A 22,345-nucleotide genomic window follows, 5' to 3' on the forward strand; every position below is an offset into this window, starting at 1 on the left:
ACGGGTGTGTAGACGCCAGAGTCTCTGAGGGAAGTCACCGCAGCTGCAGCAGGATGGAAGCTCTGCTGATGTCTCCGGTAAGAGGCGACTTATTACCACAATTTTCTCCCCGAAAACTGCCGGTTGACTTGTAGTCGGGATCCATGTTCGTTTGACTGCTCTGATCCATAGTAAAGCTTCTTCTTTGGGAATTTTAAACAAGGGAACACCGGCTGTGTTTTTGTGGCTAAAAGCTTCCCACCTCCATCTTTCTACTTTGACTTCTCCATTATTAATTGAACAAATTGCAAAAGATTCAGCAACACAGATGTCCAGAATACTGTGTAATTATGCGATTAAAGCAGACTATGCGACGTTTTCAACACGACACTTCGCGGGAAATTTTAAATTGCAATTTAGGAAACTAAAAAGGCCGTATTGGCATGTGTTGCAATGTTAATATTTCATCATTGATATATAAACTATCAGACTGCGTGGTCGGTAGTAGTGGGTTTCAGTAGGCCTTTAACCAACTAGTAGAAGTATTGAATGACTGTTGTGAACCAGTACTACATCTCAGCAGGAACATTTTTTCTTGTTGTCTGCCATTCAAGTAAGCGTAATTCATGTATTATTTTCTAATGCAGAGACTCCCCCGCCTGGCTACATCAGTGAGGATGGCGAGGCTAGTGACCAGCAGATGAATCAAAGTATGGAATCAGGTAAATTTGTCTTTTTTTTTTTTTGTCGCGTCTACTTGCTGCTGTTGGACTTTAGCAGTAGTTGCAGCCAAGATGATACATTGGCATTTCTTTCAAATACATACAGTACATATTGCCTTGTCTGTGCTAGGTTCACCAGCAGAACTGTCACCCAACACCTTGTCACCGGTCAGTCACAGCCTGGGTAAGTCTGCTTTCTGCCTTCCGTTCTATAAAACAGAGGTGTGCAAAATTGCGGATTTTGAGGTAATTGAGTTGAAATGGCTTCATTTCACAGGATGTTGAATTGGAATTACAGGAAGTTGAACTAAATTTATTACAATTCAGATAAATTCCTGAGTGAATTATGTAAACCCACTACAATATCAATAAAATAAAATCAAAACACAATTGGTTGAATGCTGTTTAGCCACAAGTACTCACTGTTTTCCCGGAGCCTGAACGTCACACTGAATTGCAAGACAATGCGGCGACAAACTCGCTAGTTAGCCTAGTTAGTAGGGATGTAACAGTCTCAAGTCTTACAAGAGGATATTTCAGAGTATTAAGGCCACAGTACGATATATGAATTGCTTTAAAGGGGAACATTATCACCAAACCTATGCAAGCGTCAATATATGCCTTTATGTTGCAGAAAAAAGACCATGTATTTTTTTAACCGATTTCCGAACTCTAAATGGGTGAATTTTGGCAAATTAAACGCCTTTCAGTTTATCGGCCTTTTAGCGATGACGTCAGAACGTGACGTCACCGAGGTAACACACCCGCCATATTCATTTTCACATTACAAACACCGGGTCTCAGCTCTGTTATTTTCCGTTTTTTCGAGTATTTTTTGGAACCTTGGGGACATCATGCCTCGTCGGTGTGTTGTCGGAGGGTGTAACAACACTAACAGGGAGGGATACAAGTTGCACCACTGGCAAGAAATCTTCCACCAGACCCCCATTGAATGTACCAGAGTGTCTTCACATTTTACCGGCGATGCTAAGACAGACATGGCACAGAGATGTATGGATAACCTACAGATGCATTTGCAACGATTAAGTCAACGAAATCACAAAGGTGAGTTTTGTTGATGTTGTTGACTTATGTGCTAATCAGCCATATTTGGTCACGGCATGACTGCCAGCTAATCGATGCTAACATGCTATGCTAATCGATGCTAACCTGCTATTTACGCTAGCTGTATGTACATTTGAAACTAAATACCCACATTTAATGCGAAACAAACACTTACCAATCGACATATTTAAGTTGCTCCAGTGTCACAAGATGCGAAAGTCCTGATCGTTTGGTCCGCACATTTTACCGGCGATGCTAATAAGGCAGCCATGCTGTGGGCCACGTCATTAGGTACACCCACGCTATGGCCAAATAGCGTCAATAGCTATTCGCTCAATAGCTTCAATTTCTTCTTCAATTTCGTTTTCGCTATCTGCCTCCATACTCCGACCACCTGTGTCAATACATGCGTAATCTGTTGAATGGCTTAAGCCGCTGAAATCCGAGTCTGAATCCGAGCTAATGTCGCTATATCTTGCTGTGGTAACCGCCATGTTGTTTGTATTGGCAGCCCTGTATGACGTCACAGGGAAATCGATAGTGGTTTCTAAGATAGTGAAACAAAGGCACTTTTATGCTTTATTTAGGGATATTCCGGGACCTGTAAAATGTTGAAAAAATTTTCCAAAAATACAACAAGTCACTGGAAACTGATTTTTATTGTTTTTAACCCTTTTGAATTTGTGATAATGTTCCCCTTTAAAATGTTACACTGTGTAAAATTGTGGCAGTTATGTTTAGGATAAGCACACCTACTTTAATTGAAAACAAACATAAAGCTAAAATGTTGTAATCAAATTTACAAATGTAAATTTAAGTGAAAAAAAAAAACCTATAGTTGAGTGTCTTTTAGGTGACAATGTAAGCATCCACTGTAAAACTAAGTTATTTTACTTTCTGACAAGCGGTGTCCTTCACAGTGGACATGTTCATATCAGTCTGGAAAATGCTGTTTCTCAGAAAAGTTAACGAGCAATTTAACTTTTATTTATGTAAATACTTTAGCAGATGTTTGGCTTTGCTGGCTTAAAGATATCTTTTCTGGCTGACATTTTTTGAGGAGGCGACTTTAAATCCTGGTAGCACAGAGACCAAAACTAGTGAATCCCAGAGAAGAGCGCATACACTATACTTTGATAAAGCAAAGGATTCTGGGAATTTAAGTGTTTTTCCATCGTTTTAAAAATGGTAACAACAATTGAGTTATATTTTTGTATGTACAAAATTGGCTAGCATGCTAAGTTAGGTTTAAGATAGCGCCTAAGATTATCTATGACAGGGCTCACCAACGCAGCGCCCGCGGGCACCAAGTAGCCTGTAAGGACCAGATGAGTCACCCGGTGGCCTGTTCTAAAAATAGCTCAAATTGCAGCACTTACCAGTGAGCTGCCTCTATTTTTTAAATGTTATTTATTTACCAGCAAGCTGGTCTCGCTTTGCTCGACATTTTTAATTTTAAGAGAGACAAAACTCAAATAGAATTTGAAAATCCAAGAAAATATTTTAAAGACTTGGTCTTCCATCCATCCATTTTCTACCGCTTATTCCCTTTCGGGGTCGCGGGGGGCACTGGCGCCTATCTCAGCTACAATCGGGCGGAAGGCAGGGTACACCCTGGACAAGTCGCCACCTCATCGCAGGGCTAACACAGATAGACAGACAACAATCACACTCACATTCACACACTAGGGCCAATTTAGTGTTGCCTTCACTTGTTTAAATAAATTCATTTATTTTTTTTACTTTGCTTCTTATAACTTTCAGAAAGACAATTTTTGAGAAAAAAATACAACCTTAGAAATGATTTTTGGATTTTTAAACACATATACCTTTTTACCTTTTTAAATTCCTTCCTCTTTTTTTCCTGACAATTTAAATCAATGTTCAAGTAAAAATTTTTTTTTTATTGTAAAGAATAATAAATTAAATTTAATTTTTTATTATAGCCTCTGTTTTTTCAACAAAGAATATTTGTGAAATATTTCTTCAAACTTATGATTAAAATTCAAAAAAATTATTCTGGCAAATCTAGAAAATCTTTAGAATCACATTTAAATCTTATTTCAAAGTCTTTTGAATTTCTTTTAAAATTTTTGTTCTGGAAAATCTAGAAGAAATAATGATTTGTCTTTGTCAGAAATATAGCTTGGTCCAATTTGTTATATTTTCTAACAAAATGCAGATTGGATTTTAACTTATTTAAAACATGTCATCAAAATTCTAAAATTAATCTTAATCAGGAAAAATTACAAGTGATGTTCCATAAATTATTTTTTTTAATTTGGATTAGTTAGTCTTTCTCCATTTTTTCGGTTGAATTTTGAATTTTAAAGAGTCAAAATTGAAAATAAACTATAATTCAAAATGTAATTTTAATTTTTTTCCTGTTCTCCTCTTTTAAACCGTTCAATTAAGTGTTTTTTTCATCATTTATTCTCTACAGAAATACCCATTTTTATATGTATATATATATATATATATATATATATATAATATATGTATATATATGTATATATTTATTTATTTATTTATTAATTAATTAAAGGTAAATTTGTTTTTTCAAAAAGATTCGAATTAGCTCATATTTCTTTTCATTTTTTTCGGTGAATTTTTGAATTTTAAAGAGTCGAAATTGAAGATAAACTTTGTTTCAAAATTTAATTTTCATTCTTTTCGTGTTTTCTCCTCTTTTAAACTGTTCAATTAAGTGTTTTTTTTATAATTTATTCTCTGCAAAAAACCTTCCACAAAAGGAAAAAAATGTACGGCGGAATGACAGACAGAAATACACTTTTTTTAATCTACAGATTTATTTATTAAAGATAAATTGAGCAAATTGGCTATTTCTGGCAATTTTTTTTAAGTGTGTATGAAACTGGTAACCCTTTGCATTAATCAGTACCCAAGAAGTAGCTCTTGGTTTCAAAAAGGTTGGTGACCCCTGATCTATGACTTTGCGTGTTGGCCAATTTTGTAGGCATAAAGCTAGCAGTCAGCATCCTAACACCTAGCATGATAGCAATAAGTACAAAGAGTGCTACATGTCCTGAACTAATTGAGCATTTTGACTTTGGAGTAGTTTGACAAATAGTTTGAGTTGTTGATTCTGGTATACCGAAAGTATCAATTAAAATTTCAAAACGGTATACCTTTTTCAATTCCAACTGGAACTGACAAATCTACTTCGTGTTTGCAACCTCCATTCAAATTTAATTCACATTCTCAATTCAATTTAGAGTTTTGCACAAGTCTGGTAAGCAATTTGAAGTTTTTATTTCGTAGCTGTTTGTTGCAGTGATAGAACAACTACCGTGTTGCTGTATTTTTTTTCTCATCTCATAATGTCATATAAATTTAAATTTCAGACTAGATATTCAAGGACAATATATACATGGAAAGATCAAACGTGCTTGCTACCATGTTTGATCTTTCCATGTATATATTGTCCTTTGGACCCCCTATCGAAAGCTTCTTCTAGCTTATTTGGGGGACCCTTTCACGTACCAACATCTTTAAATGATGATATTCACCACTATTGTAAATGTTATATGGTATTGTGAATAAACTTGTAACAAACTAACTTGTAACTAACTATGGCAGCCATTATTTCTATGTTTACATTGGAGTTTAAATGTCACCATTTTCCAAACAAAAGGTATTTATTGAAACCGGTTTCCCCACCAGACCTTCAGCCTGTTACCTACAGTGAACCAGCTTTTTGGTGCTCTATAGCCTACTATGAGCTCAACCAGCGGGTTGGAGAAACCTTCCACGCGTCGCAGCCTTCTCTTACTGTGGATGGCTTCACTGACCCCTCCAACTCTGAACGTTTCTGCCTCGGACTACTCAGCAACGTCAACAGGAACGCAACTGTTGAAATGACAAGGAGGCATATAGGTATCTAATATGTAAACACACCTACCAGTTAAAGGCTGAGAAGATTTTCATTGGAATATCTTTTTAATGCTTCTATATTTGCAATGCACCCCGCAGGCCGTGGCGTGAGGTTGTATTATATTGGAGGTGAGGTTTTCGCCGAGTGCCTCAGCGACAGTGCCATTTTTGTCCAGAGTCCCAACTGCAACCAACGATACGGCTGGCACCCCGCCACAGTCTGCAAGATACCTCCAGGTAATTACACTGGTTTAAAACAAAAAAAAGAAGGAAATCCAAACCTCATATCAGGATGTATTTTTACTGGGCCACTGTTCAGCTCTGCATTTGGGTCTATCCAGGCAGGGCTCCTCCTCATTTTATTGTGTGTCTGTTAGGGGATGTCCCGATCTAGGTTTTTGCACTTCCAATCCGATACCGGTGTTGTTTTTGCACTTCCAATCCGATACCGGTGTTGTTTTTGCACTTCCGATCCGATACCGATACTGGCCGATTATAGCCTAAGTTATTTAGCCTAATTAGCTGTCAGATTCATGTTGTAAAGGGTTTTAGTACTCTTGATAACAATTACCCAGCTGAATAAGGTGAGTTTGAATCGAATCCAAAAAAATCGATATATTATCGAATCGTGACCCCAAGAATCGATATTAAATCGAATGGTGGGACACCCAAAGATTCACAGCCCTACCAATAATGCTTTAAACATTATTAAAAAAAAAAGCAAAACACACAGACAACCTGAGTGGGATACAAGTGTGAACTTAAAAAAAAAAAATAACTATCTACACACTCCCTTCAGTTGTTTGCCCCAGTCCTGTGTGAAGTCCTAGCATAATGGGGAGATTCTTTCTAACAAAGGCGAGCACTTCAAGATGCTCCTGTGTTCATCAATGATGAGTGAGGCTGTGTTAAAAGCCTCTCACTCTAAAGAGTCATTAAAATGTCTTACAACTTTACCACCATGCCTGACATTATTGTGGAATGTTTTGCACTCCACCTCTTCATCTTTTTCGTTTTGTAGGGTAAAATAACCCCACTCAGCTTGTGTTCCAAATTTAAGTTATTTACTGAATCTGAGTGAGCCTATGGCTTTACACTTTGGTTATTATATATATATATTTTTTTCTATTCTATTTTTGTTACTTTGAATTTACAACCCCCTGGCGCTGTTTTGTACTGTTTTTAATAATGTCTTGTTATGTGTTGTACTGTTGTTGGACTTATTTTGATTATTGTTTCTCAACTGTTTGTGAATGTTGAAATTATAAATAAATATTTATATTAAAAAAAAAAAAAAATCCCACACAGCTGACATTTTTACCGGTATCTTTCACATGGCCATCTTAACGGTTAGGACACATACCTGCAGATGTATTAATGGTGTGCTGGAGAATGCGGAACGGATATTAGGGAGCAGCAGAAAAGTGGAATGTATTATTTAAATTGGTGCCTTGGATTTTTTTTTAAACCTGGATCTGGATCGGCATTTTCCCATGCCTTGCCGATACGCATTTTTTAGCAAATATCGGCAGCCGATCCAATCCAAATATCAGATCGGGACAACCCTAGTGTCTGTCATAAAAAAAAATTCACTCAAAATGACATTGATGACCAAATTAGAATAGTATAAGTCAGTATGTTGCTGCAGAATGTGAGAAACTAAACATGTCATATTGTGATTACGTAACGAGCTCCTTCTACAAATGACACTCATATGAAAAATAAAGCTCCTCAAAGAAGCGCAGCCGATGCTCTTCACAGCATGACTTGTTTTTTCTGTCAGCTGCTCACCCACACACGCTGACTAATTTGTATCCACGCAACTTTGAACATTTCATTCTTGGCCAAAGAGCAGCGTGAACAAAGTTGTACACATTTGCGTATAAGTAACACGAGCATCACGTGCAGATGTCCTGGTCTGAGCTGTCCGCTCGTGAATTATAGCCCTCCTCATGGTTTAACGCCCGGCAGTTTCACAGATGTTTTGTTTTGCTTCAGAACACAATACAATGGAAACATTCCACACTGTTGAAGTGTTCAAGGCATTTTGTGTTCTTACAATGCACTCATCTCTCTTATAAAAAGCATGTCACGCCACACAAATGCTCAAAGATGTTTCGGTCCGTGCAAGTCAAATGAAGCCTCATCCCACGTCTTCTGCATTTCTAGGCTGTAATCTGAAGATTTTTAATAACCAAGAGTTTGCTGCGCTGCTGGCCCAGTCTGTCAATCAGGGTTTTGAGGCAGTCTACCAGCTGACCAGGATGTGCACCATCAGGATGAGCTTTGTTAAAGGCTGGGGTGCTGAATACAGGTATGCCTCTTTTCACATCACCTACACATCAAAGAGTAGTTGACTACAATCAGTTGAAAAAACCCTAGAATTTTGCGACTACTTCACAACACATGTAACTTCAAAACTGACCGACTTGTGATTTTAATCTAAGTTTAAACCACATACTTGTGGTTTAGATCAGTGGTTCTCAACCTTTGTTCAGTGATGTACCCCCTGGGAACATTTTTTTTTAATTCAAGTACCCCCTAATCAGAGCAAAGCAGTTTTGGTTGAAAAAAAGAGATAAAGAAGTAAAATACAGCACTATGTCATCAGTTTCTGATTTATTAAATTGTATAACAGTGCAAAATATTTCTCATTTGTAGTGGTCTTTCTTGAACTATTTGGAAAAAAACTAAAAACTTGTTGAAAAATAAACAAGTGATTAATTTATAAATAAAGATTTCTACACATAGAAGTAATCATCAACTTAAAGTGCCCTCTTTGGGAATTGTAATAGAGATCCATCTGGATTTATGAACTTAATTCTAAACATTTCTTCACAAAAAAGAAATCTTTAACATCAATATTTATGGAAAATGTCCATAAAGAAATCTAGCTGTCAACACTGAATATTGCATTGTTGCATTTCTTTTCACAGTTTATTATATTTTGTTGAAGTATTATTCAATAAATATATTTATGAAGGATTTTTGAATTGTTGCACTTTTTAGAATATTTAATAAAAATCTCACGTACCCCTTGGCATACCTTCAAGTACCCCCAGGGGGTATGCGTACCCCCATTTGAGAACCACTGGTTTAGATAATATGCATTGGATATGATTTAGTGTACATTTTGCTATGCACTCCCTTTTTTTGAGTTAGATGTTGATTATGGTTCCAATGATGGAACCGATGGTCAGTGACCAAGAATTTTATTTGAAAGTATTGTTTTCACAGCATCAATATACATTCGCGGTCAAAAGTTTACATACACTTGTAAAGAACATAATTTCATGGCTGTCTTGAGTTTCTATCATTTCTACAACTCTTATTTTATTGTGATGTAGTGATTGGAGCACATACATGTTAATCACAAACAACATTCATGAAGTTTGCTTCTTTTATGAGTTTATTATGGGTATACAGCAATGTTAATATTTGCTTACATGTCCCTTGACAAGTTTTCACTGCAATAAAGCCACCCATAAGCTTCTGGCAAGCTTCTGCAAGCTAAAATCATCAGCCCAGAGGTTGGGTTTTGGGCGCAGTTGGGTGTTTCAACAGGGTAATGACCCCAAACACACGTCAAAAGTGGTAAAGGATTGGCTAAATTAGGCTACAATTAAGGTTTTAGAATGGCAAATATATATACTGTGTGTGTGTGTGTGTGTGTGTATGTATATATATATATATATATATATATATATATATATATATATATATATATATATATATAATATGTAGGTGTGGGAAAAATCACAAGACTACTTCATCTCTACAGAACTGTTTCATGAGGGGTTCCCTCAATCATCAGGAGATGAAAAATCTCCTGATGATTGAGGGAACCCCTCATGAAACAGTTCTGTAGAGATGAAGTAGTCTTGTGATTTTTCCCACACCTACATATTGCGCTCTACCACGGTATCGAGCACTATTCTCGGGATATTCCAATCAAGACATATATATATATATATATATATACTGTCAAACGATTCAAATATTTAATCAGGATCAAACACATTTCCATAGTTAACTCAATAGGTATAATTTTTCACCATTAATATGTGTACCCTGGACACATAATTTTCAGGAGGGGGGTGGCTTCATATAACTGCATAACAATGTTTTAACCATCATTATTATTTCATAAAATGTAATATTCAGCATGTTAATCATTCTGTAATTGAGGACTGGACCAGAATATGTTATACAAGAATTTACACAATATTTCAGGATCACAAGTAGCATTATTTCTCTAGGCTCTAGTATTCTATTTGAACAATACACAAACCTGCAGCTAGGTGGCAGCAGTGCTCAGTCTATTAATGAGGCTTCCTGTTTGACCCGGTTGAAGTAGTAAGCACACAGGAACACGTGTACAGAGCTAACATAAACCAAGAAATAGAAGTTTGTGACAGGAATAACGGCATCTATTAAGATTGTAACTCACAGTGCGTCGTACAGATACATGAATACATATTACCAAGATCTTAATGGTAATTACATTCAGGGGGCTTGTGGCAGAAAATACATGAGAAGCACTGGACTACAAGTTACATGGAGTTAGGAATTTAAGGCAGTAAGAATCAAGTGTTATAATAAGTGTTGTCATCTCAAAGTTTATTTGTGATTGGATTTTACGATCATCAGTGGTCGACTATTGCTAGTGTTATGGTTCACACTGCAGAGTTCTAGACTTAGCATGTTCATAGTCACCCTATCTGTAGTCCACATTTTCAGTTAAAGATCCAGTAGGTGCCGAGTCCTGCTGGGACATTCAACAAGATCATCTTTTTTTAACACTTGGGTGGCGGTTAACTTCAAACTGCAAGAAATGTTGAATAAAGTTTACGCACTTCCAGGATAGATTTTCTCGGGTTGAGCACCTGGAAAAGCTTGTTGCTTAATTTTTTGTTTTTGTCCCTATACCTGACCTACGGCACCTATTTCTCGTCGTCATTTTACTGCTTGATATATACGGTACCAGCATCCCCAGCGTATGAATCCTATTCAGAGAAGTTAAGTCCCTACCTTTAGTCAAAAGTGATTTATGACCCCCCATAAAACAATGATTTATGACCCCTCAAGGTCAAAGGTCAATGATTTATGAGGGGTCAAGTTCAAAGGTTAATGATTTATGAGGGGGTCAAGGTTAAAGGTCAAGGTTAAAGGTCAGGTTCAAATGTCAAGGTCAAGTGGGTGTAGCTTACCCGGAAGAGGGTGGAGTTAAGACCTGCGGTGGGAGTGGTTAAACCAGGAAGAGGGTGGAGTTTTAAACAGAAAGAGGGCAGAGTTAAGACCTGCGGTGGGAGTGGTTAAACCAGGAAGAGGGTGGAGTTAAGACCTGACAGGGAACAGAGGAGGGTTCAGTTTTTTTAAGAAAGCAATGTCATCTGAGCAGCATGTGACCATATATTTGATAGTTTAAATGTTTACGATCGTTTGAAACAACTTCCAGATTTCGATGTATTGATGGCTGGGAATGTTACGTGTGGAGATGTGGACACGCACGCACTTCACACACACACACACACACACACACACACACACACACACACACACACACACACACACACACACACACACACACGCAGAGGAGGTGGAGCTTTATACGTTAGCGTAAAGACTTTGTTCGATTCGGTCATGATTAGTGAAACGCCTGTTTCGATTTATAAAAATAATAAAACTTACATTGACGCTCCGCAAAAAAGTCGAGTGTTTCTAAATCGTATTCAGTTTTCAGCTAAAAGAAAGAAGAGACGGAAGCCCTTTCTCGATATTTTCATCGTTATCTACCGTGGATTGGGAAGTTTTTGGTGGACACGCACACACGCACACACACGCACACACACACACACTTCACACACACACACACACACACACGCACGCACGCACGCACGCACGCACGCACGCACGCACACACACACACACACACACACACACACACACACACACACACACACACACACACACACACACACACACACACACACACACACACACACACACACACATTCGTACGCACTGAAACAACTTCCGTACCTCACGAAAACATATTTAAACAGATGGAAAAAACTATCGCAGAACACAGTGTCACGTAGCAACTGGTCTTTACGGTCGTTTGAATCAACAGGTCAGTTTGGGGGACAAAAGGAGGGTTCAGTTTTTACTGACTTCCCATCTGACAGTTTAAATGTTTATGACCGTTTGAATCAACAGGACACGCACGCACACACACACACACGCACGCACACACACACACACACACACACACACATACACACACACACACACGCACACACACACACACACACACACACACACACACACACCATTACCTCTGCTTTACCATGTTATTAGACATTGGTTTAACTCCATTTAAGCATTTAAACGTTAAAAGCATTACACTTGTACGACGATGTAATACCTTTTTTTTTTTAACAGCCGATGACGACGAAGTGAAAGACGATGAACTTTGCTTAAACGGTCTTACAAAGTTGGAAGATGATTTTCGAGGTGTGTTTAAACCTTCAAATTATTTAATATTATGTGTATTCATTATTTAGTTTCATAGAGGATTTGCCGTAAGATCCTAACGCGATCGTTTTAACACAATCGCAGTCTGGTGAGTCAAATGATTCTCATTTTACAAGAAAAAAAACATGCGGTATACGATACATATATACATATATTTACTTACAGATTTTCCGTTTACATCTCTTGCTCACTGGTCTCCCTTAAAGCTGGCGGGTCCGTCAATGGCCGTTCCAGGCAGAGGAGAAGGCTTGATTGCGCCAAAGACTCCAGACATCGAATCCTTGCTCCGAGGGGAAATCATCGAAAACGACGGTGAATGTCCGACAGGCACCCGCTGTAAGTTTTTCTCGTTTTCTGTAAGCTTTTTAAGATTCTCAGGAGCTTTAAAGAGCTCCTCTCATTCCAATGTCTTTCGCTCAAATGAATTTCGCGCCTAAGGGGAATGGGCGGGGACTGATTCCGGAGGTGGGCGGTTGTTTCCGCCAAGCAACCTTCTGGTTGAAATGGAGTGTGGATCAAGATGGATCCCTACTCTATATTCTTTTATTTAACCCAATGTTTTTTAAATACGTGTATAATGCTTTATATCCTATGGGTTGTGAATTCCATCCTACAATATCTTTCAAGGAACCCAAAGAAATGTTACCACACCTCCCGCTTTATTTATTCTATAGATTGCCTGAACTATTTCATAAACTAAATCTTGTCTTGTTTCTGATGCTATGTTTTTTATGCTCATCAATGCACTGTTGGACTGCGAGCACACAACTACTTTCCTTGCTTTGTTTTCCTCTATCCAGTTAACTGCCATATAAATTGCTACCAATTCCCCCGTAAAAACAGATAGTTTATCACTGATTATTTTATTTAATACTATGTTTCCTTGTGGGATAACTGCTACAGCTCTTACCTTTATTTTTTTTTATATAGTTTTTGATGCATCCGTATATATCATATCTCAATCCATTTTTCTATCCGGTAACTATTTAAATTTCTATTCTTTAGTAATTGCATGTTTTCTTTTGGGTTATCAAACATCCACGGTGGTATTGCAGGCATTGGTACTGTAGGACTAACTTTAATATTGTCAATTTTAACTTTATTACATATGTCTCCTATAATCCACCCAAAACTATTCTTTTTTGTTTTCTCTTTTTCTTGGCAGATTGGTAGCACTGGACAAGTCGGATATCCTTGCTTGGATCCTTTTAAAGTTGCCCGATAAACTGCTGAGAGTTGATCTCTCCTCTTGTCCAAAGGTTTTTCGTTCATTTTTACTTGTAATACTGGCACTAGGGTTGATGTAGTAGCTCCACAACATAACCTTAAAGCCTGTGACTGGATCCGGTCTATTTTCCCAAGTCATGTTTTTGAAGCAGATTGGTAAATAATGCATCCGTAATCAATAACAGATGGAATTAAAGTTATAAATATATACATGTATTGTTTTCAACGTTAACCTATCAGCCCCCCAATCATTACCCCTCAAAGACCTCATTATATTTAACACCTTTTTACTTTTTCCCCTATTTTTTTATTTTCCGGAAGGAACACTCCTGAAGGAATAAATAAAGTACTATCTAATCTAATCAAATCTATTTTGCTGATGTGGGTTGACTAGTTCATATTTTTATCAAACCATATTCCTAAATATTTAAATACTTGTACCTCTTCTATATTTTCACCTTAGAGTTTTTATTTGGAGCTTGTTTTGTACTTTTGTCTTTGTAAAATGTATGACTTTTGTCTTTCCAACAGAGAATCTTAAACCTCAAGCCGTTCCTCAGTCTTGAACATTATTTACCACTTTGTTAGTTTTTTGATTATTTCTTTTGACTCTAAATAATATACTAGTCTTTCATTAATCTTTTTTTTTTTCCATTACTTTTCCCCAAATTTATAATTTCCTGCCTCTTCCGGGTCTTACCCTGACTTGCATATTGGAATTGTTACCGCTAATTTTCCCCTCTGCCGGTCATTCTCCTTCTTCATATATCCTGTCATATCATTTCAAGACCACTTCTTTGACGATGCCACCTAAGTTTTTGATCATTTGATAACCCGCTAGGTCTTTCCCCGGTGACGTATTTTTAACCTTTTTCAAAATTCGAACCATTTCATTCAAAGAAAATGTCATATCCATAGTGTTGGTAAAGCTATTAACGTTGTCTTCCATCATTTCCCCAATATTTAAACTCATTGTTTTTTCTCTCTTTTGTTTTTCCACATTTCTCAAATTATCATTACTGTGCACTTTAACACATTTTTTTTGCTAAAGGTTCTGCTGTTTCTTTACCCGTGACTACATCTTCTTTAATAAATGTGGCACATCATCCTCTTTACCCTTCATTCCTATCTTTACGAATCGTTATATATCCTTTTATTATAAAGTTTAATTTTGGCTTCAGCCCTGTTTCTTGAATACAAATTATACGTGGTTTAGTTTTCATATTTTTAATATATCCCTTTAATTCATGTTCGGTTGCTATCAAACTTCTGGCATTCCACCGGACCATTAACAGGGTGTTGGAATGTGGTAACATGACTCCGTCACGTCTACTCTCCGTAGTACAGCTTGCACCCGGTACCAAGATAGTTCTTTCAACAACTTTGATGCTGCTTTGACAATTATTTTGATCTTCTCAGTCTTATTTTTACTTTCATTTTGTATCAAAGCTGAGTTGTGCTCTCTGGTTTATTTTGCAAATGAACCGACAGAACATGATCATGTACAAGACTCGCCTACCCACAATGCACTGCAGCCCAACGCTCCTGGTCGGATGTTTTTTTCGGGGTTCATGGAGAGATGCGGTAAAGAGTGGTAGCCAAGACACACGGTCACACACGGTCACACACGGTCACACACGGTCACACACGGTCACACACGGTCACACTCGGCAATTATTTTGACCTGGGGAGCAGATATAGAGGAAAAAATGTGTCTGGGGGGCCGGGATATCTGATTTTCAGGTACAAAAAACTTCACAATGACACAAAATAAACACAACAGTTAAACCTCACACTAAAATCAAGACATTGACTTGTACGTTCAAAAGACAGAATAGAACAAGTCAAGACATGCAATGCCATCTACAAAATGTTATGTAAATGTTAGTCACTACACACGCGGCTATGGTTTTGATGTATTTGTTACAGACATGTTTACGTCAAGTAACATCACATGGTTCCATTTGCACCTTTCAACAAATCTGAAAAGGAATATTAAGAAGTAAAACTTATATTTAATCCTACCTCTTCTTTGAGCACACGGTGACTGTACATACGGGTCGAAAAATGTTGACCTAATTCAGCATTTCTCAAAGTGTGGGGAATAGAGACATGACAGGTGGGGCGCGAGGAAAGGGAGGACATTTTTTATTTTTGATTTTTTTTTACTATGCTTTCATTTTCTATACACACTGTAAATCACTTTGTGATTCTGTCTGTGAAATCCGCCGTATAAATAAATGTAAATTACTTATTTTTCCTGTAGGCTTTAAATTTCTCGGCAGGAGCGAAAGTTTGACAGACATAGCAACAGTAACTTTTGCAGGCAGGGCTAAGAGGAACAAACTTTCGCGCGGATGGGTAGCAGGCTAATGTGCGGACCACAATTACACAAAATGGATACATTTGCAACTCGCACCTCAAAGGTCTGCGGAGAAACAAAAATATGACGGGTCTAATCAACCAAAAAGTCAACCTAAAAGAAAATATGGCGAAGGGTATCTTGCTCTTGGATTCACGGCAGCGGAGGTGGGGGCAGAGGAGAGACCCCTGTGTGTTCTTTGTCTAAAACGGCTAGCAGCAGACAGCATCAGGCCCAACAAAGTAAAGAGACAACTCGAGACCACACATGATGTCCAATAAATTGTTTTGTTGGGGCGATGGGGGTAGGTGGGCCTTGAGTCTAAAGTGCTGATGACAGAAAAAAAAAAAGTTTGAGAAGCCCTGACCTAATTGTACGGATCTCACTTTAAACGGCAAACCGATCATTTAAATGTTTTCACTTTGAATATGAAACGAGGAGTAAAATGTACAATGTACAATATTATCAATTATTTCACAAGGACATGTTTTAAGGATATTGTACAGTATAATTAAATCTAAAATGAATGTGATCACTTTCAGGATCATTTTATTTTTAGCCAGTAAACAACTGTTATGTACTTTTGAATCGGGTTTTCCCCTTTAAATAACAAAAATTATAGAATTTTACAATATTCATTATTATTAAATATTAAATGTGCCAACTAGTTTTACGGCATACATCATCCCCCCTTTACCCATTTGTTAAAAAGACGAAAGTTGATGCGAACGCCTACGTGCTGTCAGAAAACTAAAAGAAGAAGAATGCCTTTGTGCAATTACTGCTAATAAATCAATCAATAAAATGCATCAGTCAAATAGTACAGGCAACTTCGTTAACATGGAGCCACAGACAATTTCATTCAAAAAGTCCCAATTGCTAACATAAAGATACAACAACAAATAAAGGCAAAGAAGGCCTAGTAGGTAATTACAACAACAGACAAAGTATTAAAAATATCGGTCCAATAACTGCACAGGGATGGGCAGAGCCAAAACATGTGTAGCAAGTAAGCTGGAGACTGTTGACACTGAAATAAGGCTATATGTGGCACAGATACAAGATTTATAAACTCTACTTAAACCCCCACTTAAGAACTTTCAGTTTTGGTTTATATTGGCCGCACCAGTGAACCAAAGCGATGGCGTTTTCCCAAAAGGAAAACCACATTTACCATGAGGACTAGCGCATATAGCGTCCAACTGACACGATAATGCCACAATGATTCTGTATTACTGAACTTTCCACAGTAGGAACCTACATTCGTTTTCTACCACTTATTCCCTTTTGGGGACGTGGGGGTCGCTGGCGCCTATCTCAGCTACAATCGGGTGGAAGGAGGTGTACACCCTGGACAAGTCGCCCCCTCATTGCAGGGTCAACATAGATAGACGGACAACATTCACACCAACCTACATATTTTACTCAAACCTTATATTTGCAGTTTGAAGTCACTGCATTGTTTTTTCCTTGTACAGTTCTTTTGAGTTTGTTGCGTGGTTGGTCAGTGTGGAACTGCAAAGTATCGCGCTGGTGGGTATTTATTGCCACCACACAAATTTCCAGTAGCTAAAATTAGTATTATTATTCTGATTTGAGCATTGAAAGTCACTTACTAGTTTAGCAGGAACAGATCCAAAGCAGCATTGGTCTAAAATCTCTTGTCTTTTGACCTCACGCAAGTTAGTGAAAGTCGTGCCATTGTTGATCCTTGATTGTCCCTCCCTTTTTTTTTTTTTTGAAAACCCGATTCAAAAGTACATAACAGTTGTTTACTGGCTAAAAATAAAATGATCCTGAAAGTGATCACATTCATTTTAGATTTAATGATACTGTACAATATCCTTAAAACATGTCCTTGTGAAATAATTGATAATATTGTACATTGTACATTTTACTCCTCGTTTCATATTCAAAGTGAAAACATTTAAATGATCGGTTTGCCGTTTAAAGTGAGATCCGTACAATTAGGTCAGGGCTTCTCAAACTTTTTTTTTTTCTGTCATCACCACTTTAGACTCAAGGCCCACCTACCCCCATCGCCCCAACAAAACAATTTATTGGACATCATGTGTGGTCTCGAGTTGTCTCTTTACTTTGTTGGGCCTCATGCTGTCTGCTGCTAGCCGTTTTAGACAAAGAACACACAGGGGTCTCTCCTCTGCCCCCACCTCCGCTGCCGTGAATCCAAGAGCAAGATACCCTTCGCCATATTTTCTTTTAGGTTGACTTTTTGGTTGATTAGACCCGTCATATTTTGGTTTCTCCGCAGACCTTTGAGGTGCGAGTTGCAAATGTATCCATTTTGTGTAATTGTGGTCCGCACATTAGCCTGCTACCCATCCGCGCGAAAGTTTGTTCCTCTTAGCCCTGCCTGCAAAAGTTACTGTTGCTATTTCTGTCAAACTTTCGCTCCTGCCGAGAAATTTAAAGCCTACAGGAAAAATAAGTAATTTACATTTATTTATACGGCGGATTTCACAGACAGAATCACAAAGTGATTTACAGTGTGTATAGAAAATGAAAGCATAGTAAAAAAAAATCAAAAATAAAAAATGTCCTCCCTTTCCTCGCGCCCCACCTGTCATGTCTCTATTCCCCACACTTTGAGAAATGCTGAATTAGGTCAACATTTTTCGACCCGTATGTACAGTCACCGTGTGCTCGGAGAAGAGGTAGGATTAAATATAAGTTTTACTTCTTAATATTCCTTTTCAGATTTGTTGAAAGGTGCAAATGGAACCATGTGATGTTACTTGACGTAAACATGTCTGTAACAAATACATCAAAACCATAGCCGCGTGTGTAATGACTAACATTTACATAACATTTTGTAGATGGCATTGCATGTCTTGACTTGTTCTATTCTGTCTTTTGAACGTACAAGTCAATGTCTTATTTTTAGTGTGAGGTTTAACTGTTGTGTTTATTTTGTGTCATTGTGAAGTTTTTTGTACCTGAAAATCAGATATCCCGGCCCCCCAGACACATTTTTTCCTCTATATCTGCTCCCCAGGTCAAAATAATTGCCGAGTGTGACCGTGTGTGACCGTGTGTCTTGGCTACCACTCTTTACCGCATCTCTCCATGAACCCCGAAAAAAACATCCGACCAGGAGCGTTGGGTTGCAGTGCATTGTGGGTAGGCGAGTCTTGTACATGATCATGTTCTGTCGGTTCATTTGCAAAATAAACCAGAGAGCACAACTCAGCTTTGATACAAAATGAAAGTAAAAATAAGACTGAGAAGATCAAAATAATTGTCAAAGCAGCATCAAAGTTGTTGAAAGAACTATCTTGGTACCGGGTGCAAGCTGTACTACGGAGAGTAGACGTGACGGAGTCATGTTACCACATTCCAACACCCTGTTAATGGTCCGGTGGAATGCCAGAAGTTTGATAGCAACCGAACATGAATTAAAGGGATATATTAAAAATATGAAAACTAAACCACGTATAATTTGTATTCAAGAAACAGGGCTGAAGCCAAAATTAAACTTTATAATAAAAGGATATATAACGATTCGTAAAGATAGGAATGAAGGGTAAAGAGGATGATGTGCCACATTTATCAAAGAAGATGTAGTCACGGGTAAAGAAACAGCAGAACCTTTAGCAAAAAAATGTGTTAAAGTGCACAGTAATGATAATTTGAGAAATGTGGAAAAACAAAAGAGAGAAAAAACAATGAGTTTAAATATTGGGGAAATGATGGAAGACAACGATAATAGCTTTACCAACACTATGGATATGACATTTTCTTTGAATGAAATGGTTCGAATTTTGAAAAAGGTTAAAAATACGTCACCGGGGAAAGACCTAGCGGGTTATCAAATGATCAAAAACTTAGGTAGCATCGTCAAAGAAGTGGTCTTGAAATGATATGACAGGATATATGAAGAAGGAGAATGACCGGCAGAGGGGAAAATTAGCGGTAACAATTCCAATATGCAAGTCAGGGTAAGACCCGGAAGAGGCAGGAAATTATAAATTTGGGGAAAAGTAATGGAAAAAAAAAAAGATTAATGAAAGACTAGTATATTATTTAGAGTCAAAAGAAATAATCAAAAAACTAACAAAGTGGTAAATAATGTTCAAGACTGGGGAACGGCTTGAGGTTTAAGATTCTCTGTTGGAAAGACAAAAGTCATACATTTTACAAAGACAAAAGTACCAAACAAGCTCCAAATAAAAACTCTAAGGTGAAAATATAGAAGAGGTACAAGTATTTAAATATTTAGGAATATGGTTTGATAAAAATATGAACTAGTCAACCCACATCAGCAAAATAGATTTGATTAGATTAGATAGTACTTTATTTATTCCTTCAGGAGTGTTCCTGCCGGAAAATAAAAAAATAGGGGAAAAAGTAAAAAGGTGTTAAATATAATGAGGTCTTTGAGGGGTAATGATTGGGGGGCTGATAGGTTAACGTTGAAAACAATACATGTATATATTTATAACTTTAATTCCATCTGTTATTGATTACGGATGCATTATTTACCAATCTGCTTCAAAAACATGACTTGGGAAAATAGACCGGATCCAGTCACAGGCTTTAAGGTTATGTTGTGGAGCTACTACATCAACCCTAGTGCCAGTATTACAAGTAAAAATGAACGAAAAACCTTTGGACAAGAGGAGAGATCAACTCTCAGCAGTTTATCGGGCAACTTTAAAAGGATCCAAGCAAGGATATCCGACTTGTCCAGTGCTACCAATCTGCCAAGAAAAAGAGAAAACAAAAAAAGAATAGTTTTGGGTGGATTATAGGAGACATATGTAATAAAGTTAAAATTGACAATATTAAAGTTAGTCCTACAGTACCAATGCCTGCAATACCACCGTGGATGTTTGATAACCCAAAAGAAAACATGCAATTACTAAAGAATAGAAATTTAAATAGTTACCGGATAGAAAAATGGATTGAGATATGATATATACGGATGCATCAAAAACTATATAAAAAAAATAAAGGTAAGAGCTGTAGCAGTTATCCCACAAGGAAACATAGTATTAAATAAAATAATCAGTGATAAACTATCTGTTTTTACGGGGGAAATGGTAGCAATTTATATGGCAGTTAACTGGATAGAGGAAAACAAAGCAAGGAAAGTAGTTGTGTACTCGCAGTCCAACAGTGCATTGATGAGCATAAAAAAACATAGCATCAGAAACAAGACAAGATTTAGTTTATGAAATAGTTCAGGTAATCTATAGAATAAATAAAGCGGGAGGTGTGGTAACATTTCTTTGGGTTCCTTGGAAGATATTGTAGGATGGAATTCACAACACATAGGATATAAAGCATTATACACGTATTTAAAAAACATTGGGTTAAATAAAAGAATATAGAGTAGGGATCCATCTTGATCCACACTCCATTTCAACCAGAAGGTTGCTTGGCGGAAACAACCGCCCACCTCCGGAATCAGTCCCCGCCCATTCCCCTTAGGCGCGAAATTCATTTGAGCGAAAGACATTAGAGTGAGAGGAGCTCTTTAAAGCTCCTGAGAATCTTAAAAAGCTTACAGAAAACGAGAAAAACTTACAGCGGGTGCCTGTCGGACATTCACCGTCGTTTTCGATGATTTCCCCTCGGAGCAAGGATTCGATGTCTGGAGTCTTTGGCGCAATCAAGCCTTCTCCTCTGCCTGGAACGGCCGTTGACGGACCCGCCAGCTTTAAGGGAGACCAGCGAGCCGGAGATGTAAGTAAATATATGTATATATGTATCGTATACCGCATGTTTTTTTTCTTGTAAAATGAGAATCATTTGACTCACCAGACTGCGATTGTGTTAAAACGATCGCGTTAGGATCTTACGGCAAATCCTCTATAAAACAAAATAATGAATACACACAATATTAAATAATTCGAAGGTTTAAACACACCTCGATAATCATCTTCCAACTTTGTAAGACCGTTTAAGCAAAGTTCATCGTCTTTCACTTCGTCGTCATCGGCTGGTAAAAAAAAAAGTATTACAACGTCGTACAAGTGCAATGCTTTTAACGTTTAAATGCTTAAATGGAGTTAAACCAATGTCTAATAACATGGTAAAGCAGAGGTAATGGTGTGTGTGTGTGTGTGTGCGTGTGTGTGTGTATGTGTGTGTGTGTGCGTGCGTGTGTGCGTGCGTGCGTGTCCTGTTGTTTCAGACGATCGTAAACATTTAAACTGTCAAATGGGTGGCCAGTTGCTATTCATACGACATTCTCAAGCTCCCATAAAAACTGAACCCTCCTTTGTACCCCAAACTGACCTGTTGTTTCAGACGACCGTAAAGACCAGTTGCTACGTGACACTGTGTTCTGCGAAAGTTTTTTCCATCTGTTTAAATATGTTTTCGTGAGGTATGGAAGTTGTTTCAGTGCGTACGAATGTGTGTGTGTGTGTGTGTGTGTGTGTGTGTGTGTGTGTGTGTGTGTGCGTGTGTGCGTGTGTGTGTGTGTGTGTGTGTGTGTGTGTGTGTGCGTGTGTGTGTGTGTGTGTGAAGTGTGTGTGTGTGTGTGTGCGTGTGTGTGCGTGTGTGTGCGTGTCCACCAAAAACTTCCCAA

General features: G+C 37.7%; 1 protein-coding gene across 5 annotated transcripts in view; it reads left to right on the top strand.

Annotated features, from left to right (window-relative positions):
* Nucleotides 1-22,345, top strand: part of smad2 (SMAD family member 2) — a 182,588-nt gene that overhangs the window by 24,868 nt on the left and 135,375 nt on the right. For all 5 annotated transcript variants that reach the window (XM_061876987.1, XM_061876985.1, XM_061876989.1 and 2 more), the window contains 5 exons: nt 627-701; nt 832-885; nt 5,451-5,663; nt 5,760-5,897; nt 7,830-7,974. In XM_061876987.1, the coding sequence (XP_061732971.1) occupies nt 627-701; nt 832-885; nt 5,451-5,663; nt 5,760-5,897; nt 7,830-7,974 (625 nt within the window). The remainder of the gene's footprint in view (nt 1-626; nt 702-831; nt 886-5,450; nt 5,664-5,759; nt 5,898-7,829; nt 7,975-22,345) is intronic.

This window comes from Nerophis ophidion, linkage group LG17 (assembly GCF_033978795.1).
Source record: "Nerophis ophidion isolate RoL-2023_Sa linkage group LG17, RoL_Noph_v1.0, whole genome shotgun sequence".
Classification (NCBI taxonomy): domain Eukaryota; kingdom Metazoa; phylum Chordata; class Actinopteri; order Syngnathiformes; family Syngnathidae; genus Nerophis; species Nerophis ophidion.